Source organism: Pyrgilauda ruficollis, unplaced genomic scaffold (assembly GCF_017590135.1).
Source record: "Pyrgilauda ruficollis isolate IOZ18807 unplaced genomic scaffold, ASM1759013v1 scaffold12, whole genome shotgun sequence".
NCBI classification, from domain to species: Eukaryota; Metazoa; Chordata; class Aves; order Passeriformes; family Passeridae; genus Pyrgilauda; species Pyrgilauda ruficollis.
Window position 1 is genome coordinate 14,541,135 of NW_024510321.1, and position 22,323 is coordinate 14,563,457.

At 37.8% G+C, this 22,323-nt stretch overlaps 1 protein-coding gene across 1 annotated transcript in view; it reads right to left on the minus strand.

Moving 5' to 3' along the window:
- MYO3A (myosin IIIA) overlaps positions 1-21,379 on the minus strand; it is a 103,278-nt gene extending 81,899 nt beyond the window's left edge. The window contains exons 1-2 of the mRNA XM_041489108.1: positions 21,190-21,379; positions 16,345-16,479 (exon numbers count right to left, since the gene is read on the minus strand). Of these exons, the coding sequence (XP_041345042.1) occupies positions 16,345-16,479; positions 21,190-21,357 (303 nt within the window). The 5' untranslated portion in view covers positions 21,358-21,379. The remainder of the gene's footprint in view (positions 1-16,344; positions 16,480-21,189) is intronic.
- Between the last annotated feature and the right edge of the window lie 944 nt (positions 21,380-22,323).

Sequence of the window (22,323 nt, forward strand, 5' to 3'; positions counted from 1 at the left end):
GAGTAGGTGCTTCCAATAAAACAGTATAATAAACTTTAATTCTTACACAGTATTATCATCTAGTAACTTTTCACATGAAACTAAATTTCCATGTAAGATATTTTAACAATGCAGCACAAAACAGCAATTCCTTTGCACTACATTTGAAGTATATTCAAATCAAGAACATCATTTACCAGAAAAACCTTTCAACTGTGGAATTCTAGACATCAGATTCTTTTGTATATGTGTATTTTTCATCTGTTCTTCTTTATCCCTTCATTTTTTTTTTTCTGTGCTGGAAATAAAAAAAGACTTGTACCTTACAGTAAAAAGCATGTTTTATCCCTTTGTACCCAAACATAACAATAATTCTCAGACTGCCTTTGAAACCCCTAGGCCGCACTGAACTTGTACCACAGAAATGCCTACAGAAATGCCATTCAATACATAACTCTTGTTGCAAGATGTGTCCCCCACCAGGACAGCAAAGCTCTGGTCTGACAGGGGCTGAGCTCTATGGCAACTGTCTTGGAACTCACTTAACCTCACCCTTACCTAAGTGGGACAATATGCATGCTTAGAGAGGGAAGAACTCATATGCTTAAATGACGGGATTAAATGCTTTGCTGGATAAGAATAAGATTCCCAAGCAGGATTTCATTTATTGTCATTAGCCATGCTGGTCTGCCTTCTACACTGACTTTTTCTAGTTATTTTTTCACAATGACATTTTATTTTCAGGGTTTCTATCATTTTAACTTTGGCACATCACCGAAATACTTAATCAAATCAAAAGGATTATGACAATTCTGGTTAATTTAAAGCTCTTGAATTCAGAGCACTGAAACTGACTGACAAATAACAAACCAATTGTGAAATACTTTACACATATGATATTGTTCAAATTATTTTTCTTCATTATCTCATATTATATTTTGCTTCTTACAGATGGATCTTTTTTCTTCACAGAGTTGTATACCCCTTCAATGTAAAGAAAAGCAATGCAGAAAGGAAAATATTCTTTTTGTAGGCAGAAGAAGGGTAAAACTACACATCAGAAATCACCCTCTTTAATGCTTAGGCAGTAAAGCCAATACTGGCCTTATTTGCCTGGGTCAGCTATGTTAATTTTCCCTTCAACATGTTGCTGTAACTAATTTTCCTACTACTCTCATAAGATATAAATCCTCATTATGAGATAAATATCTGCATTGAAAGATAAAACTTACTTAAAATATCAGGTAATATAAGATACTAAAACTGTGATTATTTTAGACCAAGTAAAAACTGAACCTGGCTATGTAAAAGGCCAGCTAAACAGGTCTTGAAATAAAGAACCCAGAAGTCAGCCCTACCACCATGGAAACCCTCCACCAACTCCCAAGGCAGAGTGGCTGCTTACACAGAGCTCAGCTGACAATGTTATAGACACAGGTTCTTGCACACACACAGGACAACTTTTCTTTTGCTACTTCTGTGTCAAAGAGCTGTACTTTCACTTACATCAGACAATAAATATTTTTCTGAGACTGCCAGCATAGGAGGAAGAGCGCGGAAAAGGCTGGGTATTAGAATGCAAGCAGCTATAAGGAGGAAAAGGGATTATTGGAATACCACCACAATTAGAAAAGGAGATTATGGCAGACACTGCCTGTGTGTGCTCTATGCTGTGTGGGTGGGAGGAGGAACGATGACGACAATGATGACACAGGTTAGTATTAACTTTGCTCTATTTTTATCATCATGGGTAAAATCTTGTATATCTGCCCTAATTCCCTGTCTCTACTGTGCATTTTTTGGAGGTGAAGCTGCCACATGTCCCTAATCCTGCACATAACTAAATCTGAAATGATGATTCTTTCTCCTGACTCAGGTTATCAAGCTGCATGTGTACTCAATCCAGAGGAATCATACACACCTCAAAAAGCCCCTCTTCTAACAAGTCTGGCTCTTCTCTTCTATCCCAAAACAAGAAGCTACAGAAAGTTACAGTACTCCTGCCCAATATGGTGATGCACCATGCTTGCTTGGGAATTTAAGTAGAAAGGAAATAAATTATCCTTGGGGATGTTGACCAAGGTCTAGTCCATAGAAACTTAGGAGTAAAAAACCCTAAATCATTTAAAAAAACACATAACCTTGATTTATACAATCCTTTAATGAGAGATTATGGGATAAACGTTATTTAGCAGTACTGCTAGACAGAAAGTTTCCTGGGGTGTTGTTAAATATTGCAGTTTATAATTACGATATCTGCTGCTTCTTAGTAGCATGCTGTCCACAGTAAAAACACTGTTAAGCCTCTTAGCAAAGCTGCTCAGTTCAAGTTAAGTCAACTGAAATGCTTGGATGACAAGAAATCATGAAGGCAACAGAGATAATTTTTTTAAAAGATCTTTCCAGTTTTCAGTGAAGCGTCTAGAGAAGGGAGGTGCTGGTAGCTATTACTTTGTTTCAAACATTGCGAACTTACATGACCAAATAGCTGATCAGTCTGTGACATATTTGCTCTACAGCATTTGGTAAAATCTCCTCAAAAAACTTGACGGGGACTAAGCAAAGAACAACAAATACACAGAGAACTTGGAACAGCCATACAGCAGGAGCTATGTGTCTGAGCTCTGCCCCAGGGTAGGGCTGCTCCCTATCCTAAAGGTCATAGCAACTCTCCAAATCCAATGACCTTTCACCTGTCATGAGACATGACCTCTTCTGGGAGGAGAGGATCATAACTCTATTTTTCTGCCTCACACTAGAAACCCTCACACATTCACACACATTCTCTTGCATACACAGAAACATTTATTGTGGTTTATATCAGCTGAAAGCCCCCATTTATCTTTGAATATATTCAGCTTAAAGGGACAAACTCTTGGAACGTCCAGCCTGCGAGACACAGGAAGGGAAGATATTCGTGATTGTCCCACAGAGAAGTAACTTAGAAATTTCAGAACTTTGCACATGGGCAATTTCCATCAAATTAATATTAGTCACTTATTCTATTGTCCCCTTGATTTAGAGGTATTTTCCTTACCAGCAGTTTTTTTTTAGTGCCTGCATTGACAGAATGCAAATATTATGTGCAAAAACAAGCAACTAAAAGGAGGGTAAACTGAGCCTTGAGGCTATCTAAAATGGGGTGGAGAAGACAGAGACAGAATCTTCCTACTGTCACACAGCAAAGGACGAGAGGCAAAAATACCCCACTGCAAGACAAGAGATTCCTACTGGACATAAATGAAAAATTTTCCCACTCAGTGGGAGAGATTTACACAGTGAGTCTGTGTTACGTCCATCCTTGGAGATATTCAAACTTAAATTGAAAAGACAAACCTGTAACATTTCAGTTAATAGCCTTTGAGCAAGGGGATGCTTCCAATAACTTCCAACCTCCATGCTGTACTTTTATATGGTTCAGAATATATGAATTTTACAATATTCAATTCATAGTCTGGATTTTCAGACAGTAGAAAGAGTGGGAAAGAATGAAGGAAATCTTGCATACTTAAACCAATGGAAAGAAAAGTTTAATAGAAAGCTTGATTCATATAAAAATCTGCCTTAAAGAGCTGTAGCTCTGATGGCCATGCATAGCTGTACCAAAAGAGGTGCTTAGGAATCTTCTACAGTGGTACAAAAGAGCTCCTCCCTTATGATTTTCTGGCACTCAAAAAGGCAAAGACTCATACTGGGATGACATGCAGTTCTCCACCCACCCATCTGCCACAACCATGTGCCACTGTAATTGAGCTATTAGTATGCTAAGCTATCTTCAGGAAAAAAAAAATTCTAGAAAAGTATGATCCTAAGCCCATGAAATGTCACTTAAAATTGCCATCACATCACAGTCATGCAGATGTTCTTTTTAGGTCTTAGTCACTCTTCACCTGACCCAGTTACACATTTCTCCTCTTAAGCTCCTCTCGATTCTGATGCCCCTTGAAGATTCAGTATCAGCTCCCCTTTTAAGAAAACCATCAGTTGCACTTTTGCTAGGGCCATTAGAGCCTTTAATCATCCAACTGCTCCTGATTTATGCACCTGTACTAAGCTGTCAGGTACTGTTTGCTTGCACCCTGTAGTTGTCAAGGTGCTTTCATCTTACTTCAGTAGATTGGATGCAAACAATGGGATAACTACAATTACTTCCTTCCCTATCTTTACAGGCTGCTCAGACATAAATGACTGGGCAACACATCATGCATGCATAATTTATGTCATGAATGAATTACAGTTATGAAAAAAGTCCAGCATTGCTTTAATGTTATCACACACAGGAATGCTAAAACATCACAGGCATTAATCTCTATTTTTTTCCCCTGTTCTTAGACAGATCAATAATCTGACCTGCTCTCCTAAGCAGCACTGCCAGTCTCTGAGCTGACTGCACCTTTCTTTCAAGACTGACTGCTGTAAGAACAGAAGATTCTTAGTTGTTGCTGGTTTGTAGTCATAAAATTACAGAAGCAGAGGAGTAAAAGGGATCTCAAGAAATCACCTCATATGCACTGTGTAGAGACCTGGTACTTTCAGATATGGCAGATATGTGTTGAACTTGCTCCTAAAAATCTCCCATTGAGGAAGATTCCAGTCTTCCTAAGTAGCCTGTTTCTGTGTTTCTCTAGCCTGATAGAAAATTTTTCCTGCTATCCAACCTGAACCCTTTTTGCTTCCAACAAAACTGCATTACTTTTGCCCTTCCTTTCAGCAGTATCTGATAATAAATTATCATTATTTTCTATTTCCATGTCTGTCAGACTACTGTCATGATACACAATTTTTTTTCTCTTTTTTAGGCTGTACAATGTTAATTGTTGTTAAACCTTTTGAAATTCTCCACATTTGCTCAACTTGGACTGCCTTCCATTTGCCACTGATATTTGTCTCATATTTTGCCCAAACTGCATACAGAATTCCTTGGAAGTCTTGTCATTGCTGAGAAAAGCTGAGCAGAACATAATTTCCACAGATTCTCCACTTTATAGAGAATCCCTTTCTGCAGAATCACAGCCTGGTTAGGTGTGTCCCATTTCTTCTTCCTATGGATAGCAGTATTTTGCATGAATCTCTCTTCTGTGATTCAAAAAAAAATTCTCTGCTATTCACACTGTGAATCTGATGCTATTCCCCAATGTGTCTGTAATTAAACTAGGTATCTACTTCAATATTTTATGTGGACTTTTTTCATCATTCAAGTTATTACTGAACAGAAACAGACCAAAAGCAGACGCCCACTTGAATTCTCCCAGCCTAAAAGTGAACTAAATCCCGTTTCGTGAAAAAGAGGTAATTTGTTTTATTGTTTTTGTGAAAGTTATGTATTTCCACATTTTCCTCACAAGCATGTCACATGGGACCACATAAAATCCTCACAAAAGACACATTATTGTGTTAAAAGAATACATTGTACTAATATAATTTGTTCTGGTCCAGTCCGAATTGACCAGTTATGTTACTGGGTTCTGCATGTTCTACAGTGGTTTCTATTAATTTTTTCTGGAACCATTGTGTGTATCAAAGTTAAGAAGATTGGTCTGTATTTCCCTAAAACATGATTTTTCCTCAATTTGTAAAGACATATATTAAGTATTCCTATATCTCATTTCTCTAGCAACATTTATTTTACCACTCTCCACATTAGACCCTCTGAACTTGTCTTTAAATGCTTTAGTTAGCATTTTTTTTTCTTCTATTGGAAGTCATTCCGAAATTGCATTCTTACTAGTCTCTTACTGTGCTTCTCTTCTTCTCTGTACCAGCTAATTTCCTATTGTGTTTTTAATGTGTTTAAAGAAATGCCAGCTACCCTGGTATTTTCCTGTGTTTTTACATTATTTTTCATAAATACAGGTACCCACCAGCTCCTGAAGCCAGCTAAAGCACACTCTAAGCTCATTATCTTTGCCCTGCTCCCATTTTTACCATCCCTTCCTGTCCTAGGTGAGTGAAAGCAACTCTTTTGGGGCCTTTTCCACTCAAATTTCCTTCCATCTCTTTTCAAAAGAGATCTTCTCTATTAGAACAGAACAGAATCTACCTCATACAGCCATTTCCAGTCACTTTCTTTGCCTTCTCTCTCCAAACAAGAACTCCATGGGCTGTCCATCTCTCAGTTCAGCTGTGACCAGTAATTCTTACTCTCTGCCTACAGTGAGACACATTTTCATAATTATTACTGCCAAAGAGCACATTCCACTGACAGCACTTAACACCTACCACCCATACTTGAAGGTTCTTGTGAAAACTTACAGGAAACAAAATCAGTTTCTTCAATGGGCTGAATGGCTCAGTACACAGCTCCTGTCTGTGAAGCACAGTTTTAATTTCATCTCAAATGGAAGAAAGATATGCACTGTAGCTCCTATTTTTCCTAACAACTGGACAAGACAACCCATAACAAAAAGACACCACAGCAATGGTTTCTCTATGCTTTTAGACAAAGTTGATTGCTTTCAATTTAGCATGAACAAAATGTACCACTGAAACAGGCATCTTTCCTGAATTACTTTGCTCCAGTGATCAAAAACCATGGGGTATTTATGATTTTGCTATCTTATATCATCTAGCACCTCCAGCGCTGTGTTAGTCACAGCCTCACGGGTGTTTATTTGTTGATTCTGATTTCTTTCCTTTCAGTTTGGTTTTTAACTTCTCATTTTCTTTGCCATGCACATGCACTGACAAGCCAGCCAGCCAGAGGAAAAGTTTGCCTGTTTTATCTCATGCAATGCTGGCCTTCACAAACTCATATTTCTTAGTCAGATCATAGATATCTTCACATCATGGCCAAAATGGAAAAGCCTCAACTATGCAATTATTGCCTAAATTTCTTCTTTCAAACTGAACATAATTGAATGAAGACAAGCAGGCTTTACATAAACAAGAAAAAAAAAACACCCTAATCCCCAAAAAAAGGATTTTTCTGTTCTAAAACATTTGTAATATTGTGAAAAAAAGCAAGAAGGTGATAGTGCTGTTACAAAGGTTTAATGGACAGAGCCCTGCTCAATTTCCCTTCTAGCTCATCCCAACGCAAACTTTACATTACACCATCCCATATTTTATAATCTTTATGTTATATTTACATCCCCATCAAGTTGCTAATGAAGAAATCAATGTATCACCTGCCCACATCTTCTCAAAAGATTATACAGCTGAAGTGGTACCAAGTTTATTCCAAGCAATTTTCTGTAAAGCAACTGGGAGTGAAATATATTTACAACAGAAATTCTGAACAAACTTCTAGCTTCATGGCCTGGCAACACCACAGCACAGCTGTAATTTTTTAATAATCAAATAAATGGAAGGGTCATTTTGCAAAAGAAGAGCTAACCTAACGACAAAACTGAGAGGCATTGGTCAGTAAAAAGCCAGGACTTTCTGAGAAAATACAAGAGGCAGCTTACCAAGAAAGATTTTGATAAAGCAAACCTAGTACAATTCATCATTTTATCATACACAAGGAGCAGTGCTAAAAATAACATTTAGAGGGCAAAACCATTCCCTTGGCTAGGGAGAAAAAACAGGGACTAACTTTGGGATCCATAATGACAGAAGTATTTCTACTGACTGCTGCCAATCTTAGCTGAGGCTCTAGAAAACACACAGAACCCCCTAAGCAAAGGGGACAGCCTGTGGTAACAGCAGGCACTTCACAGCTTTTATTTCCTGCTCAGAGCTGCATTACTTCTGTTCACTCTTCATCAGTTAAGAAACAGTTCAAAGCACCTTCCTTTTCTGTAGCATAATTTCTATATTATTCAGGGTTCAGACAGTAGTTCCAAGTACTGCCATGTCCACACTACTCATAATCCATTTAATGCGTGTGTTTCTACACGAAGACAGTAATTTAGTCTAATTCATTGTAATTTAAATTACTGCACTATAAATTGAGTTTGAAATCATGGCTGGGGAAGCACAGATCCAAACAATGGGGCTTCTCTAAAGGACGCTTTACAAAAGGAGTGAAGCTGAAACCCACTCTTCCCTAAGGCAATTTCTCTCCTCATGGAAGTGTGTGGGACACGAAAGGAGCTAGAGGACTCTGTCACAGGACACTACTAAGCAAGCACATTCTGAAGGACTTTATAAAAGTAATTTTATAAGGCTAAACTGAAAAGCCATATTTTTCTTCTCTTTTTTTTCTTATTTTAATGAACTACTGGAATGATTAACTCGGAAAGACTAGATTGGACAGAGTTGAAATTAAGGTGTTTTTTAAGCCAATCTCTCCCTGCTCACTGTGTTATGTGTAAGGCAGTTCCCTGCTTCCAGGCTTTGATTTCAGTGAAGTCAGCAGCAACAAATGCTGGCATTATTTCTGGAGCCCAGGAAACCCTTCATCACCACTGACACCTGTCTTCTGAACCTCCCATCTCCTTGTTCCTTGCTATAGTACTTTTCTCCTTCAGTCAGCAGCTTTCATCCACCTCTGCCTGACAAAGAATGAGGAGGAGACCCCTCTGCCTACCACTGGAGTGCCTTCAGTCACTTCCTTTATAAAGAGACCCAGCATGTAAACTGAGTGCAAAAGCAGCAAAATTGTTCTATCACACTTGAATTTAAGCACCTAACCATCAGGTGTCAGAGAGCAAACGCTCAAAGAAGGAAAAAACAACTCTTAGTCCAAGCATTCTTTCAATGAATGAAGCTATTCCCCATTACAGGTAAAGGAGGTCTGCTTATCTTGGATCTAATGAAAAACTACACAAATGTGGGTTTTGGTGTTTTGTTTCTTTTCTTTTTTTTTTTTTTTTTAATTACTCTACATATTTGGTAAAAATTGTGTTCAAAAATAAAATGCATAGAAAGCAAAGTGATGTTAAATATTAGAATGTGAGAGGCATATTATTCCTATGCTACTGAATTAAATAGTGGTGGTTGTAAAACTATTTTCTGGGCTTCTGCTTTACTGAATGGTGGCAAAAATTGTTAGAGGTTACTGAGAACCAGTTTTTTGCATGTGAATATTCTCCAGCAAGGTGGGCCACAACCAGTTTAAAAGATGCAAACTGTGCAAACTAAAATGTATTATGAAATATTCATTATGCAGAGAAATTATGAGTATTTAGTAAAAGTTTAAAGCATCAAATGATAGTTGTAGCCACACATCTTTGGTCTTGAAAAAATAGGATATTATTCAAGAATGAAAAATTGCTATAATTGGGAAGCAAAGAGGGACATATTAGAAATGGAGAATCAAGCCCAATTCAGGCATGTAATGGATCAAAACATTCAGTGTTGGTCTGAATAGAGCAATTATAACCAAAGACATTTCTGAAAAATGACCTGTGTTAAGAAATATGAAAAAAGCAATTTTCAATTGTTTAATTTTTCTGCTATATATGACATTTGAAAATAGCTAATAATATTTAGGCAAATGACAGCTTCCTGCCCTTCACTCAGCCTTTTATGAAACCTAAATGGACTTGTTATTTTCCACTATACTAATTGCCTGAAACATTACTGTTTTACAGCAAATATCACATACCAGAGACAGATGCATATCTGTTTTCTTATTATAACTCTTATTATATATTCCATTAAACAGCACAACTTCCATTCAAAGCTTTTTTTTGAACTCCATAAACTTGCCTTTATTCCCGTAGATGGAAACACATCTGCATATAGCAACTCCTATATCTAAAAAAAACCTACTGCAAACATACCAAAGGAAAATCCTAAATAAATTATTAAATTGTCCATACCACAGGGTTCTCTATTTCATGCAAAAGAGAAGTAACTGATACAGTGATGTCTCTAGTTCATCTCAGGTAGGCTCATCTTTTTAGAAGTTAAAGAGAGACTGTTGGGTCTTGCTTCAAGGCACCCCCACAAATTCCTGTGGGGCTGACTCCAGCCACTGCTCATTACTCAGGGAGGCTTCACCAAAAGAATCAGGTGACTGAATTTGGATTTTCCCACTCTTGCTAAACTGTCATAGCAATAAAAACAACACTAGTTTCTATACTTCTACCCATTCCCTAAAAAATCATAGAATATTCTGAGTTGGAAGGGACCCACAAGGATCATTGAGAGCAGCTCCCGGCCCTGTACAGGACAAACCCAAGACTCACACCATGTGTCTCACAGTGTTGCCCAAATGCTTCTTGATTCATTATAATTGTATGATTTTTTACAGAAAAAATCTTCAGTCAAATGGAATTCAACAATTGAAGTCCCAACACCTCCAACAGTATGAATTTGTTTGCTAAAATTTTGCATGATCAGTGACTTCCCAGGCTCTGTGCTTTCCCTGCAGGCTGCAGAACCCGAGGCTGCGAATATTTTTAGCCAAATATCTTTGCACATCTAGAACAAGAATTAGGTGCTTTACAACACTGTCAGCCACACCTCTCTTCCTCTTTCATGCACAGAGGTGCCATAAAGCGTGACTACACCATTAGCTGAGAAAGGAAAAAGATAAAGCTAATGGAGAGAAAATGCTTTACTGCTGGCCTTCAGGACTCTTACACAGCACTGGAAATTTCAGCAAGAGAGAAGGGCAGAACTACTCATGCTGTTCTGAGCTTTGCTTTTTTGTGCCCAGCCTGCTTGGGCATAAACAGCCCCTGAAGAGGTAGCCGGTGCCTGGAAAAGGAGCAGGGGATGGATATGGTTCTGGCAGAGTGTGCTGCCACCCCCACATGGCCAACACAACAAGACCCTTCACAAGTCACTATTCCATACATGTTACAGGACTCTGCCCTTTCAGACTGTGATATGGGAATGAGGTGAAAGCATCACAAGCTTGGTCTAGGAAGATTATCTAGACAAACAGGTATTTTAAAAAATATGGATCTATTTACCTAGCTATTTTAGCCTTTTTTTTTTTTTTCTTTTTTTTTTAAATACAAATTCCAATAACTGGATCTTTGGACAGTTGTTGCTCCTCTTTTGTAGAAACCATATTGCAACCTAAAATTGCACTAACATCTCAACTCTGAAGCAAGGAAAAAAACCCTTCCATCCTCTCAGCAACTGGACTTGCTGAGACTGTTATTTCTTTACATGAACATACTCCATAGATAGGACATTATATAACAAAGCAGAGGATTTTTGTTATTGTTGTTTAAATAAGAAGGATGCACTTCTGTGAGTTTCCCCATCTATTAGAATTGCAATGTTTAAAAGGCAACATGAACAGAAGCTCTTTCACATATAGTAGGTCAGTGAAGGATTCAAGACTATTAACCATACAAAATTTGGGCATTAATTATACTCATTTTTCTCTGACACAAATGCAAATTGTGCTGTCACTGTTCATTTATGAATCTGTGAGGAAAGTTTATAAATATTCCATGAACTCTAAGGCTCTCTTTGTGACCACAGTTAGATTTCCAAACATCTGGAAGTACTGGATTTGCTACATTTCTCTCTCCAAAAGAGCAGATACAACAGTGCAACAGCACTGCAGACTCACTCCAGGCCAGATGCAGCAGTGTACATGTATTTTACAGCATTCTTAATTTTGTGCAGGAGTTCTTGCAACACCTTCTTCTCTTGGCTTTAATGAGTACTTATCCCTAACCAACCATCTCCAACCATGCCATTATGCCTCTGAACCCTCATGCTGGCTGCCCTCTCTCAATCACATCAAACATGAGCTGGATGCTTTACCTGTCAAAGCCCACAGCAGTGCTAATACCATATCTTATGGAAAAAGAGATCTACTTCTATCCTTGGTCAGCTCACAGTGGTATCCATTACTGTGTATCTGTTTTCCATTCTGCTTTGAAGGAGCAGCTAAACCAGAAAACCATAGCACCATCCTCCTTCAAATCCTCCTTAATAACTCTCCTGTACAACAGTGCTGACAAATGCCTACTGCTGATTGGGATCACAACTGACTTCTGTTATCCATTCAGTTCTCCATTTCCAAAGCTATTTTTTCTATTGGCTTAAACCTTTGAAGAAATCTCTCTGCTATGAAGAGTCACTTTTCTGACAGGAAAGGAGTGAATAACTGATACTCTACACATTGTGCTGGGCTCTCCATCTCTAGGCAAACTCAAGAATGGTAGCTCTTCTAAAGGATCTCCATAAAACCAGAAAGGAGTTCTCTCAGGGATCTCAGCTTGTTACATTCTCATTTCATTTAAACACCTCACCAAAGGCAACTGCCCTTGTGATTGGTAACTGGGCAGGAGCTGCACTGGTGGGCTACTGTGTGCCCATAACACAGCAACAGTCTGCTTTCTGGTTCTCTCTCAGCTCTTACCCTGTTGCAAGCACTTTACTGGAAGTAAACTAATAATAATGGACCAACATAACCCTGGTATAGCAGGCTGGCAGTTTGACATACTGGCATTTTGTTCCTTTTTTCCATATGGTGCTACATTTACAATTGTTACAATGTCCATACTCTGATTAACCATGGGTTTTCACTTTGTCTATGTTTGCAGAAAGAGTGGCAGGTGAACTGATGCACCAGTCTTCTGTATTCTAGTTTAATTCAAACTCCTGAGAGCTTCTACTTACTGGGTTTAAGATTTTTTTCTTCTTTCTGAAAAAACCCCATCACAAATAAAAGCATCCCAAGGACTTTAAAAGATCATTTAGATGTTTGTACATTTCACTTTTTTTTTTCCCTCTTAATTTTAACTTTAAATGATCAAAGGTAAGTAAAAAATCTGAATCACTTCAGGCAAATTATAAATCAGCAAACATAGCTGCCAACTGAATCACAAGAATCCATCATGACAATATTTCTGTAATACTTTTGAGTTATCAGTGTCTGGTTAGCAGGTTCAATTAACATCAAGAAAAACATTTAGACAATGAAACTCAAAGTATACCACTTTGCAAAAAATCCAGATTTCCACAAATTATCACCTCTTCAGAGAAGCAGATTCCAAGCCGAAGCCACTCTACACTCCCACATGATTTCTCTGGTGAAGATTACACTAGATCAACAAAAGGTTCCACATGAGAACAACGATAAATCAGGTTCACTCAGTCTGGACTGTGCGCCTGTATAAATTGCATCAACTCCTCTGCAGGTACTTTTCAACAAAAGAGCTGGCTAGAAAATAGAGCCTGCAATCCACTGGAAATTGTAACATATTTCCCCATCTCATATGAACAGGAGTCTAAATTTCTTCACACTGAAATATAATTAGATTTAGAAACATTTTTGCCATGTTGCAAGCATTACATTCTACTACATGGAATATTATATAAATAGAAATCAGCATATAAGAGTGGTGCAAAAATTCAACTTGTATGCTCATAAGAGGAGATTATAGAGCATGCCTGTATCAGCATCAGGTTTAGTGTGTCCATAAATGGATACTAAATGGAATAGTCTGGGATGTAGTCTGTAATAGTCTGTAATACAGAAATCATGGTTGCTGGAAATCATGAGGGAAGTGGACTGCAAAAACTGAATAACAAACTCTTCCTAAATAGCATCTTCTAGTGACACCACAGTACACAGAAAGTTGAGCTGCAAGAATAATTGGCCTAACTCAGCAAATGTTCTTGAAATGTTCATATACACACTTCAAGAAAAAAAAAACAAACCACCTAAAAAGAATATTTTGTCAGTCTTCTTGACATTCAGCAGAGTGAAAGGAATATATTTCTGTAACACTTGGCAATTCCCTCTACCTCTCCAGAAGTGAGAGGTTTCCACAACACGCTTTGATATTACGAAACTATTTTTGGGTGGAAACTCATTCCTTCCAAAATTTTTCCCCTACCAAGATAAGTTTTAGCCCATTAAATAAGTTTTGCGGTTTTTTTTTACTGCATAAATTATGCATACTTCCTCTCTTTCCTATACAAATATATTGATGACAATAAAATACACTAGCATACTTACATGACTCAAATTCAACCAAATTCAAATAGGGAACGCATAGCTTTGCATCTTTTGAAAATGGACTGAGATGCTTCTTAAAAGTTCTACTTGATCTCTGTAGGAAGTGAACTATAGAAATATGTTGCATTATGAATCTGGTTTATAGCAGCAAGTAAAAGCTGTGTAATACCTACCATTTACCTTGCTATGGCCTGTCAGCCTTCACTCTTTCTTGCCTAGGTTGTTCTTTGCACCAGGCAAGGCCTGTGCCATGTGCTCTCCCCACCTGTCTAAGACCTACACGCCCACCTGTAGGGGTCTGACACAATTCCTTTCTGCTCCATCTTCCATCAGATGATTTCCAACTATCTCAGATGTTTTCTCTTCTGAATTAACATCCAGAGCAGAAAGAAATGGGCTACAGCACACTGCCTCAGCTGTGTCATCATGCTGCTGTCTGCTGACATCAAACTGCTAAGCTGATTCATCCCGAGTACAAGATTTCTTTCCAGCACAGACTCAGTAGGACAGTTCCTCCTGCCTGAGTCTCTGGAAACACACGGCAAATCTTAATGCACTCGGCAGGAATCCTCCTTCCTGCAACATTCTGTATTATAAATGTGATTAGAACAGCATTCAAGGAGGAGCAGATGCTCAGCTTATCTGAGTGCAGCCTACAGAGAGAAAGGCATTTCTGAGCTGAGAGTCAAGAGTACTGTCATTCTGTACAGATATTTTCTGGTTTCACTTTCATGCCCATAGGTAGTTTTCTTAAAAATACATTGCATGGGACACATCTTAAAAAGCTGAAGATTTTTTCTTCTAGGAAAAAAAAAAAACCCAAACCCAAACATCAAAATATATGTATTCAAACACTCCAGTGAATAACATTTTTGGTAACCTGCAGTGGTGATTCTAAATTCTTTACTAAATGTTGAGTTTTACCACCTATCACAACCCATTCCAAGGGGGATTTGAGAAACTTTCTCTCCAAATCGTCTTGCTCATATATGCCATCAAAGAACAGAAAATGAAGATGACAAAAAGATACTCATTCTTATAAACTGCAGGACACCTTAATTGCTGCTGTGAAAAGCAAACTGTAACTGTAAAGCTGCACACAAGCTGATAAGAAGATGCCACTTGAACAGAGAAATCTGTTTCATGACAGTTTTCTTTCACATACACTATTATTAATAGGAAGCCTTCACCAAAGTCAATACTGAAATTTTTTTTACTGCTTATGCATATCTACACCTACCAGCTGAAATCCATTGCATTCACAGATCTACATGTGCAGTGACAGAAAAGACTGTTCTACACAGTCCAAACTTGCACATGTACAGCTTGGCTTAAAAAGAGTAAATATAAAACATAATCCACATGTAGGCTCATGTTTTTCACATAAAGAACATAATTCCATGTGAAATATAAAAGTTCAAATATAAACACTTGACTGTTTCTTCCCAGTTTGAGCCTGGCTGTTTGGCATCCATCCTTTACAGGTCAGAAGTTTCACAGACGGGAGTTTCCAATGCCCAGCAGACACAATGGACACCATATTTTCCAAGATGCTCACTTCACAAAGACCTGATACCTTTTGATGTCAATCTAACCTAATAATTTGTTATGATTTGCAATGCAAACCATTCTTAAAAACATCTTCCAATGGAACACATAAGAATTTGGAATCTATTTTTTTAGACCTTATGCATTGCTGATAGCTTCTTTCTAGAATTTGATACCATTGTATCATTGAGATATTTGGTAGGAGATTTGTATTTACTCAGCTGACACATCATAAAATACAACCAATTCTTCAATCTTAACCTTATCAAACTCTGATCAAATGACAGCAAAAGTCTTGATTCCTAGGAAAAGCACACTATTGGTGTCAGAAATATTCTTCATTTTCCTTTGGATGCAAGAGGAAGTTTTTACAGAACAGGATGTGAATCTATAGAAACTGTAATGATCAAGAACCTTTGCTCACAGATTACTCAAAACTAAAGACAAACACATTTTTCTCTGAACTTAATCTGAGGAAAATTAAGTACTCTTCTCCTGCTGCTGTCAACAGCATTTGGGCAGAAGCTGCTTTTATTACCTTACTTATCTATTTGTACATTTACCTCCCACAGGAAAAAAAAAAAGAATTCAGTTAAATAATTTCTATAATTTCATTTGGAAGAAAATCACCATACTGTATTCTTTAACTGCTATGTCATATGTTAGTGATATTTAAAGAAATGTTACTACAAGAAGATTCCCATGGCAAGCCTTTCACCAAAGAAAGATACTAGGTAGCAAATCCTAAGTGTTTATTAGAATTTATATCCTAATCAGGAAGGCACAGGACTATCAGTGTAATATCAAGATAAGAACACCGAACAGTTTAATCAGAAGAGTAAAAAGACTAAACAGCAGCATTTATCACTTTGCATGCAACTACTCTTAAAAAAAGCATTACACAAATTACTTGAATCTCATTTATTGAGTTTATACTCAACAATGGAATACCAACTGGAATAAACCTCCTTTTTTTCTATATTATTTACCTCAAGAACTAGCCAAAGCTGGTCTCCATTTTTCACATCTTTCTTATAATACATGCCGTAGAATTTGACTACATTGGGATGATCAGAGAGAGCTTTCAAAATGTTGTACTCAGCTTCAATTTCTTCATCAATATCCTAGTGTCACAAACAAGAAATACATAGCAGTTAACAAACAAATAATGATAGCCAACCACAAAGTATTTTCTGTCAATTCAAATGTAGTTTCAAATGATAGAAAGAAATAAAAAACAAATAGAACACAAATTTATAGAACTACAAAGCATGGTTCTGTTTAGTTATTTTTTTAAAATTTTATTTTGTCTTTATCAATTTTGACTAATGAACATGTGGGGTATGACAGAGTAGCCCTCAGGAAGAGCAAGGGTCCTAGAGAACAACAAGTTGACCATGAGAGAGCAGTGGGGGTCCAAGAAGGCTGATGGAATCCTCAGCTGTATTAAGAAAAGCATTGCCAACAGGTTGAGGGAAGTGATCCTGCCCCTCTAGTCAGCCCTGGTGAGGCCATACCAGGAGTGCTGCGTCCAGTTCTGGGCTCCTCAGTACAAGAAAGACATGGAGCTAATGGAGTGGGTCCAGAGGAGAGCTATGAAGATTATGAAGAGATTGGAACATCTCTCTTATAAGGAAAAGCTGAGGGAACTGAGCCTGCTCAGAGAAGAGAAAACTGAGAGGAACCTCAACAATCTCTACAAGTGTCTGAAGCGGGGATGTCAAGAAAATGGATTTAGGCACTTCTCAGTGGTGCCAAACAACAGGATGAGAGGCAACAGGCAGAAACTGATGCACAGGAAGTTCCACCTGAATATGAGGAAAAAATTCTTTATTACACGAGTGACAGAACACTGGAACAGGTTGCCCAGAGAGGTTGTGGAGTGTCCCTCTCTGGAGAGATTCAAGAACTCTCCGGATATAATCCTGTGCCATGTGCTCTAGCAAGACCCTGCTTGAGCAGGGAGGTTAGATCATATGACCCCATCACTGGTCCCTTCCAACCTTAATGGTTCTGTGATGTCAAGGCAAAGCCAGAGCAATCCACAAGCAGGTAGGTATGCAGATGCCTTGTGAAAGTACGTGCTTTCGTCTTAATGGTAACCCCAGCTAGAAATGGTGCAGTTGGGACTACCTCTCTCTTTGTGCATGAACAAGTATGACTTCAGCCGCATCTCATTCATTTGCCATCCCACTTTCTAGAATTATCTGGGAATTCTTCTAATTTTCTACTGTCACAGAAGCTGGTGACATCCATGATCTTTCTGGGATCTGCTACTGAAATCATGGTTTTTTGTCACACTTTCATTACAGACCTTGGGTTTCTTAGTGAGGGAAATCCTTTGGGAGGTGAGATATGAGGACCAGTTTTGCCAACAGATGCACTGGGAGCTGTGCAAATCCCTTCAGGCCAAAAATGGACATAGGCATTGGTAGGCTTTAGCAGGCATTGGATGACTCAGGTAAACCTTTCCCACTTGTGCACTGGAATTGCTCATTGAGGGATGATGGTTGCACTGCATTTGAGTCATGCTGACAAAATATTCAATCCCTCTTGACAACAGATAAAAGCAAATATCTGCAGCCATTTTCCCCTCATAGTTTAGATCTCAAAAAAAATAAAAAAAAAAGATTAACACAATCATTTTCAGGCTTAAAACATTTTTAATACAATTTGCTATTTACAACTACACAAAAAGAAGTGAAAAATCCATTCTAGAAGAAGGCTCCTTTATGAATGGATTTCATATTAGTGAAAAGTTCTACTCAGTGCCAAAAACCTGCCTCAGCAAAGCCAAATAGAAGTGACTGCAGGAGAGAAAGGGGATGTTCTGTATTCCCAATGAACGATGCTCCTTCTCATTCTCTTCAACACACCTGCCCCAAGAGCACTTTGCTCATTTGTTTCTTATACAGGTTTCCACTGTCCTATTCAAGTTCCTCACAGGAGCCTTTTGTCTTGAGACCAGCTTGACTGCTCTCCATGAACTTCCTCTGTCACCAGTATCTTCACGAATCAGGCCATTAAACTTTCATATTAAGATTACCAGGATAAGTCTTCTCAAAGGAAGGATTTTAGAAGTCTTGTTATTGGAACAACTGAAAAACAGCAGCAATTTCCCTCTTTCTAAAAAAGGATAAACTCATTTTAAGGTAATTTTCCCTAGCACAACACAGAATACAGAAAAAAAAATACAAGGAAGGAAGAAAGAACCAATGTACTGAAGATAGCAGTGAATGGAAAAAGAAAGAAGCAGGGATGAAGACAGAAAACACATCCAACAAAAACAAAAGAAAGAAAAAAAAAACAGTCAAAAGCCAAAAATTAAAAACAAAGCATACAATAGTTTTGACTGCCTTGGGGAAATTGGAAGAGAATTAGCCCACTGTCCTACTGTGAATTCATAGAGGTTTCTGTCTCCTGAGGGTTACTCAGATTTTATGAGATGTTTACAATTATAAGGAGAAATTAAATGATAGAATATTCATTCTGTGCCTACCAAAATGAAAATTATTCCTCTGTATTTTATGAAGGAAAAAACTTGAAATATTTTGTTGAATTTAGCATATTTACCTTCATAAAAAATCTGTATTAGAAATGGTAGACTGAAAATTTTCATCCTATATGTAGGACAATTCGGCTAAGAGTTCTAAAGTACAATGGTATTTACTTATAGTCCTGAGGACAAGACTAAGCCTTCGAAGTTCCATCTTCATAAATTCTCATTTCAACACCTTTGCTTTCTTGTTTCAGTTTTAAAAAGCTGAGCTGTTATCCAGCAAAAAGAGTCTGTGCACTAAAGCATTAAACATTAAAAGCTTATTTCAGTCTTATATCACCCATGATAATGTAGGTTCCCAGTTTACTTTCAAGACATCAGTTAAACCAAACCATGTTTCTTCTGCTTTGTTTCCCGTCTACTTCTCAAGAGGCACAATTTTGAAACAATCTCCAAAGAAAAAGAATTGTAAAATGTAAAGAAGAAAATATATAAAGTATCTTTTCCTTTATTGCAATGGCTCCCTCTGCAGCCATTATTAATACTTTCAGTTTAAATAAAAAGAACTCATTTATTGCTTTCCCTTTATTTCCAATATAGGATTGTCATTTTAGCAGTAACATGGAGGTACAGCAGCTACTCCAGACACCTTGTAAATAGAAGAGGGCAAAGAAGAATAGTGTTCTTAGAATAAAAAACATTTAGTTAAAAGTCTTTGAAAACTGATGTTGACTGCACTACTGCCATTTTTTCATTAAAATAAGGAACCTGTTTTCATCAGTTATACATTTACCCATCTTCAATTTCTTATATTGTATCTTTATCCATCCTATTTCTTCCATCTCCTTTACTTTCCTACTTAATCTATTTCTCTTTCCTCTAGCATCAGCTTTACTGTTTCTTTTTTCTTTCTATCATCATCCTTTAATCTTTTTTCTGCAACCTCCAAAGTGTACAGAATATTGAAAGTTTCACTGATTTCTTCAGGAATTCCTGCCATAGCCAGCTGCCACTTAAGAATCACTCCTGAACACTTCTGAAGCACAGGAAAGCAAAAGCATTTCCTACCAAACAAGCATTTAGATGAACACCAATCACAAGGAAGTCATGCCTATTTATTGTAAGCACAAGAACCTTGTTTACAGAAAGCAATAGAGTCAAAAATAGTTTCCAATACATTTGAACTCATCAAGATGCTTATCACTTGGCAAGTTATGTTTACTTTGGAAGAGGTTGTGGCATTGAATCCAGATGAACACCCTTTTGTGGCTTTGAAAGCATGCTGAAATAAAAAGCAGATCAGCAAGAAACACAGCATAGATAACTGACGACATTATGTCTTCACCAATGTATTTCACAGACTTTTGTGTCTATGGGATCATAATCTGACACTGTGTGATGTGCAGAGGTAGAAGAGCCCCATGTGGCTGTGCAGCTCCAGACCTGTAGGGTCCACAGAGCATGGCATGCTCACCCATTTCTGCCCAGAGGTCATGCCACGGAAGCACACGCCTCACAAACCTACACTGGGAGTGCAGAAGATGAACTTAAAAGGGCCTCCAAAATATGAACAGCTGCTTTCCCATGTTTTGGTCTCAAGAAAAGTCCCAAGCCACATGCAGCACCACTGAAGTCAGTGGGGTGCGCCTATACAAACCAGACTAGTGTTCTTCCTTATTCTTTGAGCATTAATCTGCCACCCAACAAATGTCAGTTATTGAGAACAAAACCGTGCTCTACAACTTCATAATTTCACCTTCCAGTTGCCTGGTGCTTTGTGTGTAGAGCTAATCCCTTTGCATTTTCCATTTGAAAAGATGGATTCCTCTGTGAGACCTACTTGCTTTGGCACATTCTGAAAACACAGAATGAACAATAACAATAAAGTATGCTATTTTATTTTTGAAGTATCACTCATAGCATGTAACTCAGCTACAAGCATGTATTCAGATGCTTGAAGGTACAGCTTAAGTACTTAGAAGAACATAACTTCCTTACTGGCCAGTATGTCAAAAACTTTAAAAAAGGAAAGGTAACAAGAGTAAAAATAGAATAAGCTAGGACTCCTAATAGTGAAAAGGAAAAAAATCAGCTCTGCTTCCGAAAACAAGAGAGAAGGGGTAACAAATAAAAGCAACAACGTTTAGGTATATTTCTGACTTTTACCATAAGCAACCACTTCCAAGATCACTTATGTTAAGAAAAAATGCATTGACAGCTAGCCTGATACATAGCAGGCTGAAATAGTTTATTTCACTGGCACTTCTAATACAAATTATCTACAAAGATTAAGAGAAAAAAACTCGCAATTAACCAAGTAATTTAAGTAACTTACATGAACAGGATCCAAAATTTTGACTGCTGCTTTGCTGCCATTTTTCTTATTTAACACCTTGAAAACTTTTCCATAAGTTCCTTTGCCGATAGTCTCAATTATTTCCCAGGTATCTGAAGGATCAGGAAAGCTATCAAATATTATTGTTTTCCCAGACAACGGAAGCATCTCAAATGATGGCTCCTAGGAAAAAGAGATGGCAGTGTACATTCAACAAATGGTTAATAGCAAATCACTTCCAAGAAATGGGAAGAGAAATACACATTCCAGCCTCAAACACTAGAAATGTTTTCGCATATAGTGTGCATGCACAGATAGCATAATGAATAAGAACTGCTACACTTGAATTTCCCTTCATTTGATATCATGTTGACTGCACAATATCAAGTGAAGGTATGTGCAGTCAACACAGTATCAAACGAAGGGAAATTCAAAGGATAATTTGAACTAAAATGAAGTTTGAGTGAAGCCAGTTTCCCATGCACTTCAATGAATATACATTGTAATTCCCAGATCTTTGGAGGGACAGGGGAATGACAGTCAAATTCATAAAATTCCAAAGGATTTAGCTCCATTACCAAGAACCAGGCAAGAAGTGGAAAGAAACCCACACAAAACATCTTAAATAGTAGCATTAGGTTCATTCAAACTCTTACAGCGAACAATCACTTTCACAAGCCAACTCTTAGGATTTGAAATATGACATAGATCTCAAAAGGCCAAGCAGATCTAAGTGACATATCTTTTCACAAAGCTATAGTCTTCTGACAGTCAAGCACCCTCAGTCATGGAAAATATGCTTACCAATGTACATCCTCTAACAATTGGTTTACATACTGTAAAGGAAACATCTTTTACAATGATTGAATTGCATCCATCATTGACCAGGTTGCACCAGCACCCTGGTCCATGACAGATACAATTCACCAGGAAACCTGCAGCAGTCTGTTGTGTACTTGGTACTGCAGCCAGTACTGGCCCAGCTCCTTGATTCCAAATACTGTGGGAACGAAATGACCCAATTTTACCTGATCCAATGAAATCTCCCTTAACACTGTTCCAGGTTAAGGTCAAAGCAAAAGATCAAGATTCAGACACATATAGGTGTAATAAGTATAGTCTCAGTTTTCCATT